Source organism: Parasteatoda tepidariorum, chromosome 2 (assembly GCF_043381705.1).
Source record: "Parasteatoda tepidariorum isolate YZ-2023 chromosome 2, CAS_Ptep_4.0, whole genome shotgun sequence".
NCBI classification, from domain to species: domain Eukaryota; kingdom Metazoa; phylum Arthropoda; class Arachnida; order Araneae; family Theridiidae; genus Parasteatoda; species Parasteatoda tepidariorum.
In genome coordinates this window covers 28,679,944-28,700,814 of record NC_092205.1, presented here as the reverse complement: position 1 = coordinate 28,700,814, position 20,871 = coordinate 28,679,944, and the positions used below count along the sequence as shown (strand labels likewise).

Here is a 20,871-nt window from a genome sequence, read left to right as displayed (position 1 = left end):
GAAATAGCTTGTTTAAATTGAGCTAAGTTCATAAGATAGAATGTTAATTAACGTGAAGCTAATTAAATACAGTGCCGTATCACGCGTCGAATTTATTGAAATATAATTCTTTCTCGTCTACGTTTTTTTATTTAACTTAGATTTACTATTTGTTTATGTATTTTATTGTAACCGTGATATATTTTTGTTTTGTGTACCTGGCAACTTCGATGCATAATTAGCTTGTTTATGTGTTACATGACTTCTTGCCTATTTTTGTGTTAGATGAAATATATATATATATTGAAAGGATTGGAATCTTTGTGAAGGAATATAAAATGAGTTACTTGAAAGAATCGATACTTGATGGTTTTGGCTTACTCGAAATAGAATGGAAAGAACAGTTGCTAACGTAAACACAAGCTACGTTTCAACAAATAATCAGGATCGAAATACCCACACTATGTTCCTTGCAGGCATCCCATTGTATGCATTTAGGTTTGTGAATACTTTTACTTTTAGTTTACTTTTACTGCCTTCAGTATATTTGCTATCCTTCTTCTTTTTCAGGCATACATACACATACTAATTCGATATTTATTTTATTAAATGTATAGGTTCATTTTACCAATACCATTAAGTTTTCGGATGTTATGAAAATAATTAAGACTAGTACATATTTTCAGACAGAGAAAAAAAATTTTTAAGAATAAATTGTAGAAATAAACTTACATGTAGCTAAATATTCTTGATGAGCTTTGGATTCTTGTTCTGATAGAATAATTGTATTAAATATTCTATCTAACGACTCATTACTTTTATTCATTTTTAAATTAGTTTCAAGTCTTATTAAATACAAAGCATTAAATATTATAAAATTATTTTTATTCATTAAAAAAAGTAGGCGTAAAAGTACATATTTCAAACGATTTTTTTTGGAAATTAAATCGCTTAAAAATAATAAAAGCATATTTAAAAAATCGTTTGGACTTTGATTAGAACTTTTAAGAAATTTAATTTTTGTTTTATTTTCATATTGCAGTTTTAGTATTGTGGATATGTATCGTCCTTATATTGAATACTCTAATTTAAAATTAATTACTAAAGCTATCTAATTACTCGAATCGCATTTGCATAGTAATATTAAAAATTTCGATACAAACATCAAATCGCTTCAAAATCGTTTGTCATTTTTTAGGTTTCCATACATTCGTAAGTAGAAAAACATTTTACATATGAATGAGTTGATGTATGTTTTGTTGTTTTCGATGAAGTGTAATTATTGATGGTACTAATATAACAAAGGTAATGTGTTTATAATTTGAGCTACAGTAGTTAATTAAATGAAATGTGAATGCGCCAATGATTCTTTACATTGCCATTACAAAATATTTCAAGTTTCAATGTCACATAAATTGTCTATAGAATTTATTCTTTGTATATTTTCATATTCAAATATGCTAACGTTGATTTATTCTAAATTCCAACTTTTGCAGCTTTTTAAGTTTTATTTATTATTTTTAAAACATATTACTTAATGCAATAAGAAATAAAAATAGAGAAAAAAATAGATTTCATTATTTAATATGATAATCACTATATTGTGTAAAATATATTATGTAAGATACGTCATATTTTATCATAATATATAAAATAATATGATAAAATTTAATTTATATAAAATATTATGATTTAGTTTACAGAAAACTTTATAGTGTTTGAGGTAAAAATACTCTTTTAGGGATGGTATTTAGGAAGTATTCTTTTCTTGTTTCTTATAAACATATAAAACATTTGTAAAATCTGTGTCTGTATTGCACAGTAAAACGCTTTAAAATATATATATATATATAATTAGTTCATTGAATAAAATTTTTTAATACCTATACAAAAGTTTTTACTTTTAAATATGAACAGAAGCATGATATTATAATTATTGAAGTATAAGTATTTTTTGCAAAAATATTTAAACATAATATCAAAATTTGTTTAACCGAAATTGAATATCTAAAATTATTGTTATTTTTGTAAGAATGCTGACTAAAAATATTATAAATGTTTACATGTCATAAATATTTTAAAAATAATTTGTATCGGTTACGTAATTTGTATTGGAACAGTTTTAATTTAAAGTAAGATTACAAACATTTAAATATTTTAATGCATTTATATAAGAGAACATTGTTACATAAACACATGAATGCAAATTGGATTTATCCGCTTGCGCAACTTTGCAACTAAAACTTGCACAACTTTGCAACTAAAACTTGCACAACTTTAAACTTGTTGAAATAACTAATCTATTATTATTATTCCTTTCAGGATATATAAAAGAATATGCTCCACATCATTAGTGCTTGGAAGAATATATTCTCTGAGACAGAGCAATTCAAACTGGATCACTGGATGTTTCGCCTTCATTATCGTGCCACAGTTTATATCCTACTGATGTTCTGTTTTCTAGTGAGTACAAAGCAGTATGCGGGAGAGCCCATCAGGTGTTCTAAAAACACTCAAGACCACTACTCCATCGTGGAAATATATTGTTACATAACCACCACATACACTGTGACTTTAGCTTTGAATATGAGCGTGAGTATTTAATATAATCATCCTTTGTCTGCGAAACGGTTTTCTCTCCATTTCAATGATTTGTTTAGTTATTTGAGAGTTACTGGCGCAAAAGCCAGTTATGGCTGCATCGCATCTAGAACTAGGTTTAAAGAAATCGATTTTCATGGGCTAAAAGTTAAATCCATTTCAATGACCGAAGTATTTTGTAGTATTTGCAATTGTATGGTAATTAGATTAATTAATCAAAATTTATTTGCAAGTCATTTAAATAAATGACCCAGTGGATTTTGTCGGTAAAGCGTGTACCAGGCACAGTCTTCCGAAGGTGTCGCTAACTACGCTGTTTAGTTTAGGACTCTAAATAGAGCAGAAAAGACGCTTTACGCCCATTGCTTAACAGAGGTTGAGTCTTCATATAGAACGTTGAAGTTCTGGAAGTGACTTTTGTCAGTTTTATGCAGATAACAGAGAGTAGGAAGAAACCGTTTGTCCAAAATATCCTATTCGGTTTACGATCTACCGAAATATGGAACTACACAGGTTTTCATCATGTTACGAGGATACCAGGCATGATGTTATATTTCCAAAGACAGTCTGCTTTTTGAATTTTATGATCAGTTCGCGCAGGGCTTTAATTCTCTTGATGGCGTCAAAAACTTTTGTTTTTGATAAATCTATCCATGTTACTCGCCTTAAGACCCTCGTGATACCGATCAAACATTTTTTTACTTCTCTGAATAAACATATTCTTTTTCCGACCAATTTGGAATTTTAATTTTTTAAATATAAGGGATAACCACCATCTGGAAAATAAAGTCCTAATAATTTGATCAGAACAGAAATTGATTTTAGAACCCCTTATTGACGAAGAAGTCCCTTTTGCAAAAAAGAAGTTGTATTTTTAAATTTTTATTTCTCAAGATCTGGTCCCTTTTAATTCTGGATTTTGTAATTTAAAACGAACAACAATAAATTAAAATGTTTTTTTTTTCCTGAAAATTCAACTTTTAAAGCTTATTATTAAAATAAATATTAAAAAAAATAAGTATAAATAATTATTTTTTGCATGGAATTATCTTTGAATAAGCAAGTTTTATAATCATCTGCAAAAAATTTGTGAATCACTTCATTAATTCGGAGATGGGGCAAAATGCGTGTTAAGTGAAATTTACACTAAAGGATCAAAGCTTACCATCGTTCTCCTGTCCACACCATTTCTAGATTGCGGCCTCCTTTCTCCTCTTTTGAGGATCAAGATTCCGAGTCCATTAGAAAAAAAACTTACTTATTTATAGAAAAACAAGTTTTAGTGTTTGATTTCGTGACTTAAAATATTACCTAAACTAAAAAAAGTTAAACCCTAGAACTATTAAGTTCCAGTATGTGAAAATCTGGTAATCAGGCCAAAATTTATTCATGATGATCTCTTTGTTATGGGCACAGTACAAACAAAACTACTTTTGTTGTATGCCACAGAGCCATAGGATGCCGTTAGTCATTAATTATTTTATGTTGCCCAACTGCTTAGATCACTGATGGGACGTTAGGAAATCGGACCAATCTTTAATGTATTTGACAGGTGTATGAAAAGCAGATCAATCATGATGTCAATGTGATAGTGCTCTCTTTGATACTTTGACCCATCATGCGACAGTCCTCTAAGCCAACGTATTCTTGCCATAGGTTTCAGATAATCCTTGATAACATGGGGAATACATTTGTACGATGGACAGCGATGATTTTATTCCACGACCACTTATCAGCTTTTGTAAACATAATTTAAAATAGATACGCTAAGTCAACCCGTCTTTTCAACTAGATCGATGGAACTCTACGCATCAACACCTTACTACTCCGATGTCAATTTGCGCATGCTCGGTATTCTGAAACTTTCTGGGCTCCGTTACCACCATTTTGTTCACATCCTTCGTAAATAAGTATTTAATACATAATTCAATAAAACGAAAGGACCTCAGAAACTTTGTTTAAAATTCATTAACAATTTTAATTTGTTTAACTTTTGTTTCAATTATACATACATATATTATGTTTTTGTACAAGTGACTAAGTAAATATTTAAACTATATAATAAAGTCAGAGTAGTTTCTTAGATTTATCTTCCTAAAAATTATTTTGAGGTTTTAGATATTTTCTATTTTTCTTGTTGCATCCATTTACAGAAATTTATATTTTCCTTTATGGGTTGATTTAAATATAGCTTTTGCTCGGATATTGATTTTCTTTGATAACTTTTTTTTTCAATCTTCTTTCCCTTTCAATTTTTTCTCATCTTCCGTTCTAAAGGACGTTAATGCAATATTTTGATAACAATTTTGAAGTAGAATATAACAGTATCACAAACTTATTTTCCACTTATAAGGATTTATTATATAGCTCTCTTTCAATATTTTCTACTGTTATTTTTCGAAATTCTGTTCTTTCTTCATTTTATGTATAATAAATGCTCCTTAAAACGTTTCCTTTTAAATTTACCAAAAAATAAAATAAATTCTTTAATGAAGTCTTAGGAGGGTAACAAAAGCTCTCAGAATGATTCTTTTCAAGGTGCTAATTTAAGAAATACTTTTGTTAAAAACATAAAGAACATAACGTTTCACTATGCGTAAACTAACCGGTATTTAACTAAATAAGCAGACAAAATTTTTTACAGCATCAAAATGCTAGTTTGAGTCAGGCAAGACATGACGGAAATTGACAGAGAAGAAACGAAAAGTGTTTATAAGAAGCACCTTTAAGTTTTTTCCGATAATCAATCAGGTTTTGATATTTAAATTCCATTAATATGTATTAATTTTAATTCTAATAGGGATATGCCACTCTTCTTTAGCGTTTTGGTTTTTTTTCTACCTCAAATATTAATCATGTGCATGGGGCCTTCAATAAAGTTAAATGCCCCTTCCCGGTATACTTTAATCTAATTTTTTTAAGGCAAAGTGCTATTACTCTTGCATACCCTACACTGATATCCTTTAAAGGTTAAATGCAACTGTCCGATGTACATTTACCCGATATACCCTACGCTGATGTTTTTATAAGATTAAGTGTCTCTGCTTGGTAAACGTTTACCCGGTATATCCAGCATTGATTTTTTAAAGGCTAAATACCAAATCTCCCAGTATTCACTGCTCACGGTACGACAGTTGAGGGGAAGGATTGTCTTTGCGATCCCAAATTCACCCGCCGAGATGTTGAGATTTTGTGAGTTTTTCGCTTTAACAGAACAATACCCAATATATCTGATAATGAAAAATGAAAAATCCCATCACATGTAAACCCTCGTTTCGTATTTTAAAAGAAGGCGATGAGAACTCCTAGATTTTACCACAAAGGCTTGGTAAAAGTCCGAAACGGTATCATATTAAACCATACTTCGAACTTTTACCAAGCCATTTTGGTAAATCTTAGGTCTTACTAGTGAGACTTCGGATTTACCAGACTCCAGGCTTTCACAGTAACATATACACTACTGATCTTTAAAAAATCTAAGCCAAGAAGATGGCAAGCCACACGAGTGAAATTTGCGTGGCAGATAGAACGTGATGGCGTGATATGTAAGCAATTAGATTTTTAGAGCATTCACGGTAAAGGTTCGATAGCAATTTTATCATACTCAATTTGCATTTAAATGTTATTTGAGTCTTAAAAAGCTGTTGTCATACCTTGCGTAAGAAAAATGTGTACCTTTACAAAATGTCTAGAATAACGTGCCTGACTTTGAAAAAGGAATGATTATAGCCTAACAGGGTGGCGGTTTATAGTACATTATTATTGCTGCTCTCGCTGACTAAGACCCCTTAACTAACTGTTCACACAATATGGAATAGATAGGATCAGGGTGATCATACGGAACGTTATGGTAGATTTCATCGATCCCTTACTACTAACAGTCAAGAAAGCTGACATTTTATCCGCATATCTTCAAGGAGTCACATAACCACAACACGAACCTTGAGAATGGAATTGAAGTCGTTTACAAGACAATATGTTTGTGATCAAACAGGTCAACAACGTTTGCAGCAGTATGAACCACTTACGTGTTAACCAAGTCTTCTGTTACTTTTGACGCTGCGTCATACGCCATGAATGGCGGCACAGCGGTTCTGTACTAAAAATAAAGCTGGCCCCACCGGTGTTTGATAGCACCATGGAGGGCGCACATTTCAAATTGTCATTCGACATCGTCATACTGGTCCATCACTCGCAGTGATTATATTGAGTGTTAATGAATACACGAGTCAATATCCGTCTTGTTTGCATTTCTGGCTCTTTGAACACCAACCGTTACTCGTGGCTCTGTTTTATTTTCGACCTCGCTAATGTTATTTTTAAGCAGGATAATACACTACTAATGTTTTCCGAACTGAACTGATCTTCCTTTATACAAAAAATGTCCAAAAGTAATCGTCGTCAGCATGTACTCTAGATTTTTGAACAATTGAAAATTTATAATTAATGGTTACCAAATAACTGACTCACCTCAACTCCCCAATTAATATTGTCAATGAACTATGTCATTGTCCTGAAGCTGTATTGATCGAGATCCCCTAAAATGACAGTGTGACTAATAATCGGAGCGGGCAAATGTTGTTTTTGCTGTTTGGTGGGTTAACTTTTGTTGCTGGTTTGGTTTCTGAGGATATATACTCCTTAATTTTCCACTAACAACGACTGGTGTAAAAATTTTAATAGCCATCAGTGTATTTTGCATTTTTTAAAATTATTTCGTAGTTTAATTTTTTTACCTGTATATCAAATTAAAAGTAATATGAATTTAATTGAACAAAATTCTAAGTGAATTTGTTTGAATAATACTTTGAGAAGATATTTCCGTATCGTGATCTGTCGTGCCAACTACAATCGCGAATGCGCCAAATAGATTTTAATCTAGCAATTTTTTTACGAAAAAAATAGAGGTTTAATCGGAGCTGGGTACGAGTTATAGCTTTTGAGTTGACCCTCTTCTGCGAAGATTTTTTTGTCAGTTTCCAGTGGGCCACTGCCCGAAATTTGCCAAGAATTGGCGATTACAGATCAGGATATGGAATTCTTCTCTATTCGGAGAATATTTGAATTAAAATCTCTTTCAATTCTTCATAATTTTCTTTACAGCCAGCAGAAGGAGCTCCACATCCAGGCATATTTCCAACTCAGGATGAAACCCAATACCAGTACCACAGGTACTATCAATGGGTGGGATTCATCCTGTTCATCCAGTCTATAGCGTTCTACCTTCCTCACTGGGCATGGCTGGAGTTTGAGAAGGGAAAGATCTCGTGGTTGCTACAGGACAGGGGAGAGACCAAGGTTTACTACAACAACCAACAATACAGTAAAAAGGACTTGATCGTCGAGCATCTTCATTCACGCTGGAGTGTCGACAACACTTATAGTGTAAAATACTTCGGCTGCGAAGTCGCTTGTTTCGTCAACATTTTACTTCAGATGGAACTGCTGGACCAGTTGTTTGACCGACAGTTTTATTATTACGGTATCGAGGCGGTCAACTACTTGAGGTGGGATTCGCAGACTGATCCGTTTTCTCGCATGTTTCCGAGAGTGACTAGCTGCACTTACCGGTATCTAGGAGAATCCGGAATGGTCAGAAGCACGTCTGTCATCTGCTTGCTAGCCGTCAACGTCATCAACGAAAAGATCTTCCTCTTTTTGTGGTTCTGGTTCGTTTCTCTGGGAGTTCTGACGTTCTTCACCATTCTGTTCAGGCTTATTGTGTTCTCTTTTCCATCCCTGAGGGTGACGATGCTTCGAACAACATACCGGAATATCCCCGAGAACGATGTGAAAGCTGTCATGGAGACAGGTAATATGGGAGATTTTTTGTTCATCACTCTCCTGGGACAAAACATGAATGATATTTTAATGAAAGATGTAATAGTGGATTTTTCTGCTAAAATACAGGGAAAACATTCATAATTTTTTCTGAAGTTTTATGTATACGTAATAAACAAAGTTTATTTAAAGTTAATTTAGTCGAGATAACTGTGTTTTAAAAAGGAAAACGTTTTGAGCATTTCAACAACCCTAATGATGTCGTTTCAAAACTTTTCCTTTACATTTCGTCTTATTACCAATGAGATGGTTAGAATGTTGCTGAGTGTGGTATGGAGATCTGATGAACTCGATCACCATATCTAATGCAATCGAAATTGTTGAAAGCACGAACCAAGATTGTCTTAGGATCATTAATAAAGAAGATCATCTGTCCATTGTGGTAGCTCTGGTGCGACCATTCAAATCAATTTATTCAACCCACTATGGGTCGCGAAAGTAAAATTAAGATCACTTTTTCTTTCCTCCAGAAAGAAAGAGAAAGTTGCAAGAATTGTTCTTTGATGTTTAGTTTCATCAGTGAATTTTTTTAATTCAAATTTGAAATCAGCTCAATAAAATTTAAATAAAAAATATAATTATCTCGCATTCATAAAGCCTAAAATTATATTTTTTAATTAATTTCTTAATTTATTTGGAAACATAATTCTTTCTAAAATCGTTTATTCTACTAGGATGGCGTCTACTTCTAGTACAGATGGCAAGAGTTCATTCAGAACAATTTATATGGGAATTATAGAAAAAGAAGTCAACCTTTTTATAACTTTATTATACTACCCAGTATACTTAAAAGTTTCTCTTTCCCAATAATTTCATTCAAATATAGCAAAGATATAGAAGATGTTTTTGTTGGATAAATAAAACCTTTTTAAAACATCTATTATTATTCTTTTTTAAAAAACTATTTTACTTCCAAAAATTTGGATTTAAACAAGACATACGGACTCCAACCTCAAATTGAAGACCTTGAGAATAAGAAGTGATTTTCCACAACTTATGGAAATACCATTTTATTAAGTATTATATATATGAAAATTGCTTAGTTGAAAAAATACTTTCTGTTGTGTAACAACATTTTAATGCTTCATTAAACATTTCCTGTCTGTTATTATGCTCTTACTGAAAAAATATTGTTGCATGGCTTTAAGCATAAAAATCCCACATAAAAGCAAAAAAATTCTTTTCCTTTTTTTTAAAGAATTTTTTTTAGCGTTATAAGTTTGAAGAGATCTTTTTCCTTGGTAAAATCACGACTTCTTCTTTTGTGTATTTTTAATCATCTTTTTTTTTTAAAAAAAAGGAAGGAATAAAAACATTACAAGCACTCTTCTTTCTTTGGGATATTTTTCCTTTAAAAAAACTTTTATTTGCTAAAAAATGGTTAAAGAAAGAAAAATAATGAAGCTGAGACTTCGAAAACAAGGTATCCATTTTATCGCCATTTATTCATAAGTATATAGTTGAATGAAATTTTTAAAAAACTTTGTTTTTATGAAAACTATTCGATGAAAACTGCCATTCTTGGTTTTAATAGGAAGTAGTAATTATTTACAAGAAAGATATAATCGAATATTTGTATTAGAAATGCAATACCATTTTATTTTTATACTTTTAATTTTGCTTATCTTTCATCGAGTGAGTAATTTTTTCAAACCTACTCTAAATTTTGGAAAAATGTGGGATATAAAGCATCAAAGGAGTAAGAAAACTGTCCATTTATTTTTCGTGAAGTTGTCGTGAACTAGAACAGCAAGAATGAAATGCTTCCTGTATATAAGTTATTTTGTGGGATAAAGTTTGTATCTGAGAGAACGGTTATGAAAAATGCGAGCTTCAGGAAATTGAGCTACTGGATTCCACAGAGAGGGAACATATTCCACGAAGGAAGCTGTCGACAAGGGAAGTTAAAAAAAATTACAGTTTAGGTTGTAAATTCTGTTCTTATGAATATTTCTGGGGTTTAAAACCATAGAATTAATCAAAATTAAAGTTAAAAAAATTACAATTTAGGTTGTAAATTCTGTTCTAAGAAATCTCCCTGTGTTGCAAAACCATGAATTTAAAAAAATTAAAGTTAAAAAAGTTACAGTTTAGGTTGTAAATTCTGTTCTTAGAAATATCTCTGTGGTGCAAAACCATGGAATTCGGGAAACTGGACTGATAGTTCTACTTTCGGAAACAGTGGACTGTTTATTCCCAAGCATTTTTTGAGCATACTGCTTTTTTATTTTAATGATCCTAGGATATATGTCGCAGAGAGAATATAAACACGAAGATTTGATCAAATTTCTACGGTAGATCATCAATTCAAGGAAAATATTAAAATAACAACTGAGGCGATTTCCCTAAAGAAAGTAAGAGACTTGATCAAATTGCTTTACTATTTTAGTTGAAAGATGAAATAATATCGTTTAGATGTAATTAACCGGTTAAAACTAACAATCGCCAGATATTACTAATTATAAAGAAGTATGTCGGTTAAAGTGTATAATTTGCCAGAATTTATCACATTTATCTGTTATTATTAATAATTATCAATGAAGTTCGGTGAATGTAATAATTTTCATGTTATTTGCCTTAAGATTTCAAACATCCTTTCGAGTAATGGTGATTTCAAGAATATCGCACAAATAACTAGACAATATCAGTTGTTTGTTTACTTTGGATGCAGATGCCGGCACTTTATATGCGTTGTTCATCTCTTGTGCGAATACTTTGAGCTTGAAAGATTTGATTCTTTTTTTTTTTAATCTTTCATACGTTTTTGTTTTTTAAAGATACTTCAGTGTGGATGGATACAGTGTGGGTTTTCCAAAAAATGTAAACCGAATAAGGCATTTAACTTTAAAAAATTATCAGTATGGTTTACCGGGCAAATGTGTATCGAGCATTGGCACTTGCGCTTAAAAACATCAATGTAATGGCACTCACTTTCCTTGATTAATTCGATTATTAAAAATTATAAAACGCGATTATTATCAATATACACAAATGTTTTCTTTAATTTTTTGTAACAATATTAAAATGCATGAATTGAAGATTTAAAAAATTAACATTTATCGATGGGTATAATGATATTCAAGAAAAACTGAACTCTTAAACTTATATTTTAAATTAAAACATACTCAAAAATTAGTATGTTTACTTCATTTTTTGTTCATTTTTTAGCTACATTCATCCGATTTCTTTATTTCATCTTTCCAGGAATTCGATTAAATCACTCACTTTCTTTGGGAAAATATCTTCACAGAGTTTTTTTAACATCTTCCGTGAATTGATCTACCTTGGGATTAGATCAAATCTCCTTTTTTATCATTTTTCTGCAACAAATACACACTTGATAACTTAGGCTTTTTTTCAAAGTGTGATCGTATGAAATAATGCATTCTTTTTTATGACTAACAGGTTATTTTTGTTTGCTAATTAAGTTAACCTATCTTTAGCCAGAGCCCTTGATGCTCACTTTAAAAATGGAACAAAATGTCCCTACGAAGAATTTAATGCTTAAAAAATGACTAACTCTGTATTATCAGGACTTTTATTTTCCTGGACTATAAAGAGCTTTGCAAAAAAATTGTTAAAAAAAGACAGGAAGAAAAATCGATCACAAAGAAGTGCGTCTTCTTGCCAAAATAGTGTTTTTGACGTGACAATAAGTGACTGTCCTCACTCAAATTTAATACATTTTTAATTTGTTAGACGTTGACGATTATTTATAAGAAAAGATATTATATATTATGAGCAATTTAGTGTTTCCTGGCTGAGTGATCAACTTCAACTCATAAACATTACGCGCATTGCTTTGTAGAGCAACAGTTTTGGGATTCTGTTCTCATACTCATATCAATTAGTTCACCTGAACTATTTGAGTACGCGTCTATTGTCTGGTAATATGGATAAAACAGAGATCCCGCACGTTACACTGTATCAAGAGTCTCTCTGTTCGTATTCTCTCTCAATGACAGTACAGACGGCATTTCAAGCTACGAAATCACACACAAAAACGTACTTTCTCTGAATAAACATATCTTTATTTCGACGGATTCGAATTTCTGATCCACATAATATGGAGGGTAGCCACAATTTGGGATATACGATCTCAGTAGTTTTGTCAAGTGAGCGGTCCGAAGTTCAGACAACTTAATATTGATTTTACTTTTTGCTTATTTCGCTATTTCCCGAGAACTTTTTAGCGAATTGAAATTTTTTTGCATACAATTATAAAATTTGTTTTCCCAAAGATATTTTCATTTGTGATACTAGTAGGTGACAATTCGATAATTAAACAAAAGCTATTTAGTATGCTCCGTTTCCTTTTTTCTGCCTGCAGCACTTACAGATTAATATTTTTTTTATAGCCAGCTATCTTATAAATAGTTCGATTTTAGAATTATTTTTTTTATAACTAATAACGTTTTTGAATAAAATAGGGCATATTAAAAGACTGTTTCAGCGATTATTAAGTAAATATTATGTTTTTTTCCCTAAAAGTGATTCTTTTGTCGTGTAATTTTATTTGAAAAAAAATTCATAAATGACAAAATCATTATTTTTTAATTGAGATAAATAATTAATTTTGCAGACATCAATAACAAGACAACAAAAAAAAGAAGGGGAAAGGGAGAAAGTGACGTATAAAAAACAGTAAATTTTCTATGCTAATTTTGAACTTCATTAGACATTGCTACATGCATTGTTGATAACTTTAAGCATCAAAATTTATTAAAATGTAAAAAAAATTTAAAAATTAATTTTATGAGGATTCATTAGGAAGATAATTTTCAAAATATATTTTAAGGAATTTCGTAAGATATTCCAGCTGTGGCGTGCAAAGGTATGTAGACGCAAACTCCTCGATTAGATGCCACTTAAAAGAGGAGTGGTATAATGTAATCTCTGGAAAGGGAAAAAAAAACTTTATTAAATTAAGACGAAGAAATCGTAGAACGATATGTATTCATTAAAGTAATTTTAATTCCGATTTTTAATAGTTTTTATAAATGTATGCATAGGTTATTTTGTAAAACTTTGTTATTTCCATTAAAATATTCTTGAAATTTCTTAACTGTTTAAAATTATGGAAATTTTAATAACGTTCAAGAATAGATTTGTTTTGAAGTCATAATTTTGGTTTCTGTACAAAACATTTCGTATTTGCCTAATATTTACAAATTAAAAGTTTAATTACCTTCTAGAAATGATATTAGTAATCTAGTAGCACGTTTTAAGTTTCAGTGTGATGAATCGTTGTTGGATTGAACCCCTTTGATTGGGTACCTGGAGCCATTGTCCCCTTCCCCCCTCCTCTGTATGCCCTTGAATGGCACGAAACAAAATTTTTTTAAATATTAAGTGTTTTTTTTTTAATGTTTATCTAAGGAAATAAAAACCTGGTCTTCGGCTAACAGAAAAAATATTCGAATTGTGCTATTTCATTTATTATCAGATTTTACTTAAATGAAATTTGTACTCTTTTATTTTAAAATGTAGGTGATCCCGATTAAACTTAAGAGATCAGATATTATTTTAATCTTTAAATAGGACAAAAATTGATTTTTAATGAACGAATTACCAATCTCTTTAAGTGGAAATTTCTCAATATTATTCATAGAGTTTTGTCTTAAAAATATAACAAATTTATTTCAAAATTTCTATTAAAGTAAGTGTTTATAAAATGTTTAGGTTCTCTGTGATTATATGCATGATTGTTGTTTGAAAGAGATAAAAATAAAAACGAGACCCAAGTCAAAGTATTAAGAAAAAAATCTGTTTCTTTAAATTATTATAAAACTAAGAAGTTTAACTGTAAGCTAAATTTTGTCGTTAGTCAATCATAGGAACAAAATGAGGAAGAAANACCGATATCGGTCATTCACAGTAACATGCATTTCTCAAAAATAAGAATGTTATTCTGAAAAAATACTGAGAGTGCCATTGAACAACATTTATTCAAAATGTGGAAAGAAAATCAAAAAGTTATGCAAAACAAAAATTAAGCCTTTCTTATTAAGGGAAACAAAATTTTCATATAAAAAATATAAAATTAACCTACTTGTTGCAGCATGGCAGGCTTGAATGACATTTTGAATTACATTTCATTAAAATTTTACATGAAAATTTCAATAAATTCCCCCATTTTCATGTAGCACAGTAAAAAAAATAATTTTTGTTATTAGTCAAAATGTCACGAGCCACGCGTTAAAAGTCATGAGTCTTGCCAAGTAATATTTGAAACGAATCGGAGATGTATTTTATACTTTGCCGGTTTCTCATTTGGCAATCTATAGAATGCCTAGGAAATGTGTGAAATATAAATCATTTCATACTTTGCCGGCTAATTTTAGGCATTCTATACAATGCCTAGTCATTCTATACAATGCCGGATTTCATACTTTGCCGGTAACACATGCAATTATAAAATTTGTTTTCCCAAAGATCTTTCCATTCATGATCCTAGTAGATGACAATTCGATAATTAAACAAAAGTTATTTAGGATGTTCCGTTTCCTTTTTTCTGCCTGTTGCGCTTGCAGAATAATATTTTTTTTATAGCCAGCGATCTTATAAATAGTTCGTTTTTGGAATAATTTACTTATAACTAATAAGGTTTTAATAAAATAGGGCTTATTAAAAGACTGTTTCAGAGATAATTAAATAAATGTTATGTTTTTTTTTTCTAAAAGTAATTCTTTTGTCGTATAATTTTATTTGAAAAATATTTCATAAATGACAAAATCATTATTCTTCAATTGAGATAAATAATTAATTTTGCAGACATCAATAACAAGACAGAAAAAAGAAGGGGAAAGGGGGAAAATGACGTATAAAAAATAGTAAATTTTCTATGCTAATTTTGAACTTTATTCGACATTGCCACATGCATTTGATAACTTTAAGCATCAAAATTTACTAAAATGCAAAAAAAAAATTTGAAAATAAATTTTATTAGGATTCATTGGCAGGATAATTTTCAAAAGATATTTTAAGGAATTTCGTAAGATATTCCAGCTGTGACGTGCAAAGGTATGTAGACGCGAACTCCTCGATTAGATGCCACTTAAAAGAGGAGTGGTATAATGTAATCTCTGGAAAGGAAAAAAAAACTTAATTAAATTGAAAAGAAGAAATAGTAGAACAATATGTATTCATTAAAGTAATTTAAATCCCGATTTTTAATAGTTTTCATAAATGCATGCGTAAGTTATTTTGTAAAACTTGGCTATTTCAATTAAAATATTCTTCAAATTTCTTAACTTTTTAAAATTATGGAATTATTATAATAAAATTATGGAAATTATTAATGACGTTCAAGATTAGATTTGTTCTGAAGTCATATTTTTTTTCAGGACAAAATATTTAATGTTAGCCTAATATTTACTAATTAAAAGTTTAATTTCCTTATAAAAATGATATTAGTAATCTAGTAGCACATTTTAAGCTTCAGTGTAATGAATCGTTGTTGGATTGAACTCCTTTGATTGGGTGCCTGGAGCCATTGTCCCCTTCTCCCCCTCCTCTATATGCTCTTGAATGACACGAAACAAATTTTTTTAAAACATTAGTTGGTTTTTTTTTATGTTTATCTAAAGAAATCAAAACCTGGTCTTCGGCTAATAAAAAAATATTCGAATTGTGCTATTTCATTTATTATCAGATTTTACTTAAATGAAATTTGTACTCTTTTATTTTAAAATGTAGGTGACCCTGATGAAACTTATGAAATCGGATATTATTTTAATCTTTAAATAGGACAAAAATGTTAATTTTTTCGCAAAAAAGTAATAAAATTGATATTTAATGAAAGAATTACCTATCTCTTTATGTCGAAATTTCTCAATATTATTCATAGAATTTAGTCTCAAAAATATTACAAATTATTTCGAAAATTTCCATTAAAGTGAGTTTTTATTAAATGTTTAAGTTCTGTGATTATATGCATGATTGTTGTTTGAAAGAGATAAAAATAAAAACGAGATCCAAGTCAAAGTATTAAGAAAAAAATCTGTTTCTTTAAATTATTATAAAACTAAGAAGTTTAACTGTAAGTTAAATTTTGTCGTTAGTCAATCATAGGAATAAAATGAGGAAGAAATATAATGGAAAGCAATGATAAAAATCATTCACCCATAAAACTTTTTATCTTTTTCTTAAAGATGGTGTTATATTAACCTTCACTTGACGAATATTAAAAAAATTTTTTTTAATTCCTTTAATAATAAACTCACTTCCTGTTTTTTTTTTTTTTTTTTTTTTTTANTTTTTTTTTTTTTTTTTTTTTTTTTTTTTTTTTTTTTTTTTTAAATAATTTTTAGAAAATCGAATCGCTTAGTCATTCAACATCAGGGCCATTTCGATGCGAATCCGGTGGGAGGTAAAGATGAATCATAACAGCTACTTTAAAAAACATGTTTTTTTTAAGTAGAAGTTAACCATTCCAAAGTGTTTTACCTCAGCTTCTTTTTCTTAATGAATTGACTTTGACCTTTTCAGGGAGAATTTTTATTAAACATATTTTTCATCCCTTTTTCATTATTTTACTTTAATTTAGGTCAAAATAAGTGAAAAAAAAATCTATTTAGCGTATTAATAAAATATGATTATGAAATACATCAGTGTCTTTTTCTGCGCTAATAGTGAAATCTTCCAAACATGAATCGTTCATCACTTCGAAGCAGCAATTATTTTCAAATTTGCACTTGCTTGCAGTTGTTTAAATCTAAGAGAAACAAATATTCATCATGGAAAAAAAATTTAAACTGCTTTTTTTTAGATTTTATAATTTAGTACAAAGAATTTTTTCTTCTTTTTCCAATGCCCACCTGTGTTAACATTCGTCAATTCAGGCATTTTACAGTTCAGATTTATTGGCCTCTCTTTCAGGGGCATCATATTAGGTGGGCCAACAATGCATGGGAATTTTTATTTCACTTATTGAAATACATTCATTTTATTATAAAATCATGATTAAAACAACGAAGATTACTTGAGCAATCAGGGATATCTTGCACACATGAAAGTAGAAGTAAAAAACAATATAAGGAATGGATTAGAGATTAGACTTTGTTGTTTCGTAAATGCATTTTTATCAGTTTTCATAAAATTACTTATAAAATTATATATTTTGTTTCTAGAACATTAGAAAGGCAAATTATTTAGTCATAGCGTATTTACATAACGGTGTTTAGTTAAAATTTCTTCATTGAACAAACCAAATATCATCAAGAAAAGACTACCATTTAAAATGATGCAAAATAAAGGAAGAAAAATATAATTAATGAAAAAGAAGAAAATAAATACATGAATAATGATAACAAAGGAAAGAAAAACTGTTGCAAAGGTGTCTTTGTTTCGAATTTATGAGCTTAGTTGTTTCTGTTTTGTTATGAACTCTCACGAAGTTGGTAATTGCGCGTTTAGAAGCAGTAAAAAAAATTAGATATACTGGTTATTAGTAACCGCATCCAATAGCATTTTTTGCTTTGATGCACATTTTGTAACAATAATTCCTTAATAATTAATTTAAGCAATACATTGTTTCTTTCACATCTCTGCCACAAACAAAACTTACAGCTTAAAAACAGCTACTATACAATAAAAAAAAATAAAAAAATTGTTGCGCAAGAGAGGGTCGTCTCATCCGGTCAGGAGAGAGGTCATCCTGAGTGCAACCGGTCTCTCTCTTTTCAGTGTGGAGGAGTAGTTAAGATGCAAACGCCCTTCTTACCTTGAACTGTTTATTTGTTTTCGTCTGCAATTATGGTAAAGCACCCCCTACGGCTATCTTTGCTTCTCTCATCTTTTTCGTTTCTCCCACTCCATTCTTCCAAATGTTCAAATAAGGATCATTCTTAAAGAGTCAAGAAATGATTTCTTTTTAAAAGACATGGGTTTCATACATAAACTTTTTTTAAAATTCAAATTCTCTGGAACTATTCGATAGATTTCGTATTTTGACACGTAAAATTGCATTTTGTAAAATGACGTTAAAATTTAATAACTTACGATTCAAGTATTTTTTGTCTATTATTAAATAAAAAACCTATAAATATTTACTAAAAGTTATTTTTTTTGCATAAAATTATGTTTGGGTAAGCGAATTTAAGAATTGTTGGTAGAAATTCTTTAGTTCGATTAAAAAGTTCTGGAAATATGCAAAAAATAAATTTAATATGAACGGTTCCAAACTTGGGATCGCTCTCCTGATCATATTTCATCCCCGTATATTTCAGGGGTAAAAAAACTAAAGGTATGTTTATTCAGCCAAAGTATGTTTTTGTGTCTGATTTCGTAATTTAGAGTATCGCTGGCATTAACTACTTAGCATATTGGGGATCACCCCTTTGAACCATTACGATTGAGTCTTAAAAAGTGAAGATCCGATCATTAGATCAAAAGTTATTCAGGGTTGTCCGTTTTTTTATTTTGCGCCCTCTACTCTTCAAAATCGTATCCGAACCTGAAAGACATAAATCAGTACAATTAATTAAGCTAAAAGAATTCCAATATTTTTAAATTTATATTACTTCTTTGGACTTCCCTTAATATAACGTTATTATGATGGGCAAAACGCGTTTTTCAATGTTCATCTCATTAATATAAGTTATTTGTATTTAGTGTCATTTGACATAAAGTTATTGTTAGAGGCCATCTCATGAAAGTTAAAATTTATCACTTTGAAGCAATTCTCTACGATATATCACTTTAAAATGTCCATAAAAAGTCTATTACCACAATATCTACAGACAATATATGCCAACCAATAAAACAAAATCTATTACCTGTGAATACTAGTAATATAAATATATTACCTAAACTAATTAAGTTTCATTCGCATCGATTATAGTATGCGATTTCTTACGGTCCCTCGAAACGAATAAGTACCCTTTCTTCATTAATTGTACTTTTAAGTTGATAACTTTTTTTATTTTTATTATAGTATATTTTAAGTTATTTGTTTTTATAGAAACACGTTTCGAAAGCATACGCTTACTAATAATACCGGTAGTACTGATTACCAAAATTAATTAAGCATCGTTGGAGATCTTTTTGGACTCCCAAAACAAGAGGCATTTTTCTCTCTATCAATTTGGTTTTTGCGCAGAACTGATTTTTTTATTTTTTGATCAGCTGTTTTTAAATTATTCAGTTTTATCGAAACACTTTTCAAAAGCATAACCATGAATAAAATAAACACGAACGTCTTAAAAAATTTTGATGCATAGTTGCTACCTTTTTAATAGTTGACATAAACTAAAATTGCAGTATATTATAATTTTTCTTATGCAGTATAAAATTGAAGTAATTGTAATTTTTGCAGTGCATTCAGTCTAATTTTTTATTTACTTTTTCACTGCTGTATTTTTATTTAATTATTCATTATTTTATAGACAACGGATATTTTCTTAAGCAATAGAATCAATTTAAATCTTCATTACAAAAACATTTTATTAAAAAAGCATTTTTTGTAATATATTTGATCTAATTCTTTCAAGCAATTGTTATTTTGTAAATTTAATAGAATTTTTTTGCACGTTAGTTACAGTTATGTGCTTAAATATGCATTTAGTTTACCTGATTACTAAAAATGGTGACAGCTATACATGGAAATCTTTCACAGTGTAGCTTTACAGATAATATTACCAAAATTGTTTAGATACGCACCAAATTCTTTTAAAGTGCAGTTCAGATTTTTTAATCTCAGTTTAAATATAATAGTCCAAAAAATTTTTTATTCAGACATCTATTTGTTTATAAGATATTAATTTATTTAAAAACAATTTCTGTTATTTATGATAAAAGAGTATTACAGTCTTAGATTAACCAATGGTGTGTCTAATCATTTTGTTCATAAACAAATTCTGCAGAAAAACACTCATATTTAGGACCTAAATTGTACAATAAAATACTTCTACTAATAAAATCAAAAACCTACCTCTATTTTAAACTACAAGAAATTATTAAAATTATTTATTTCTACATTCGATGACATAGAAAATTTTACTACTACTTCTTAACTCATAAAATTCTTTTATGAAGTAAATGAGCTCATCACTTCTAAGTTTTTTGCCATATAATATCATAAAAATTCAATTTTTTTCTTTATGCTGAATGTTTAAATTTAAATTTTTATACCTGCATGTATGAGAATACTCTTTTTCTGTACAAATCTAGATTCTTCTTGTTTTTATTTTGCTTCATACTCTTGTATTAACGTGTTTTTTTTGTATAATTTAATTATATAAAATTGTGTGTTTTTGTTATTTTTTGCAAGCATTTTTTTTGAATGTTAGGAACAAAACTTATAATTATTATCAAATAAATCTGAATAAATAAATTTGAAATATTAATTTAGTAACGTAGCCCTCACATGCCATCAGCATCGATTGAGCTTACATAACGAATAAAAAAATAATTAAATGTTGAAGAATGGGGAATAAATTTTTCTTTATT

At 29.4% G+C, this 20,871-nt stretch overlaps 1 protein-coding gene across 2 annotated transcripts; it reads left to right on the top strand.

Annotated features, from left to right (window-relative positions):
* The first annotated feature begins 433 nt into the window (after positions 1–433).
* Positions 434–9,106, top strand: LOC107449616 (innexin shaking-B-like). Of its 2 annotated transcripts, none has more exons than XM_071178118.1 (3): positions 434–477; positions 2,302–2,571; positions 7,684–9,106. In XM_071178118.1, the coding sequence occupies exons 2-3, from the start codon at positions 2,317–2,319 to the stop codon at positions 8,503–8,505; spliced, it is 1,077 nt and encodes a 358-aa protein (XP_071034219.1). In that variant the 5' UTR covers positions 434–477; positions 2,302–2,316; the 3' UTR covers positions 8,506–9,106. The 2 variants fall into 2 exon arrangements, with proteins under 2 accessions (XP_071034219.1, XP_042899979.1); XM_043044045.2 differs by lacking the exon at positions 434–477 and adding an exon at positions 1,206–1,284.
* Positions 9,107–20,871: the final 11,765 nt, after the last annotated feature.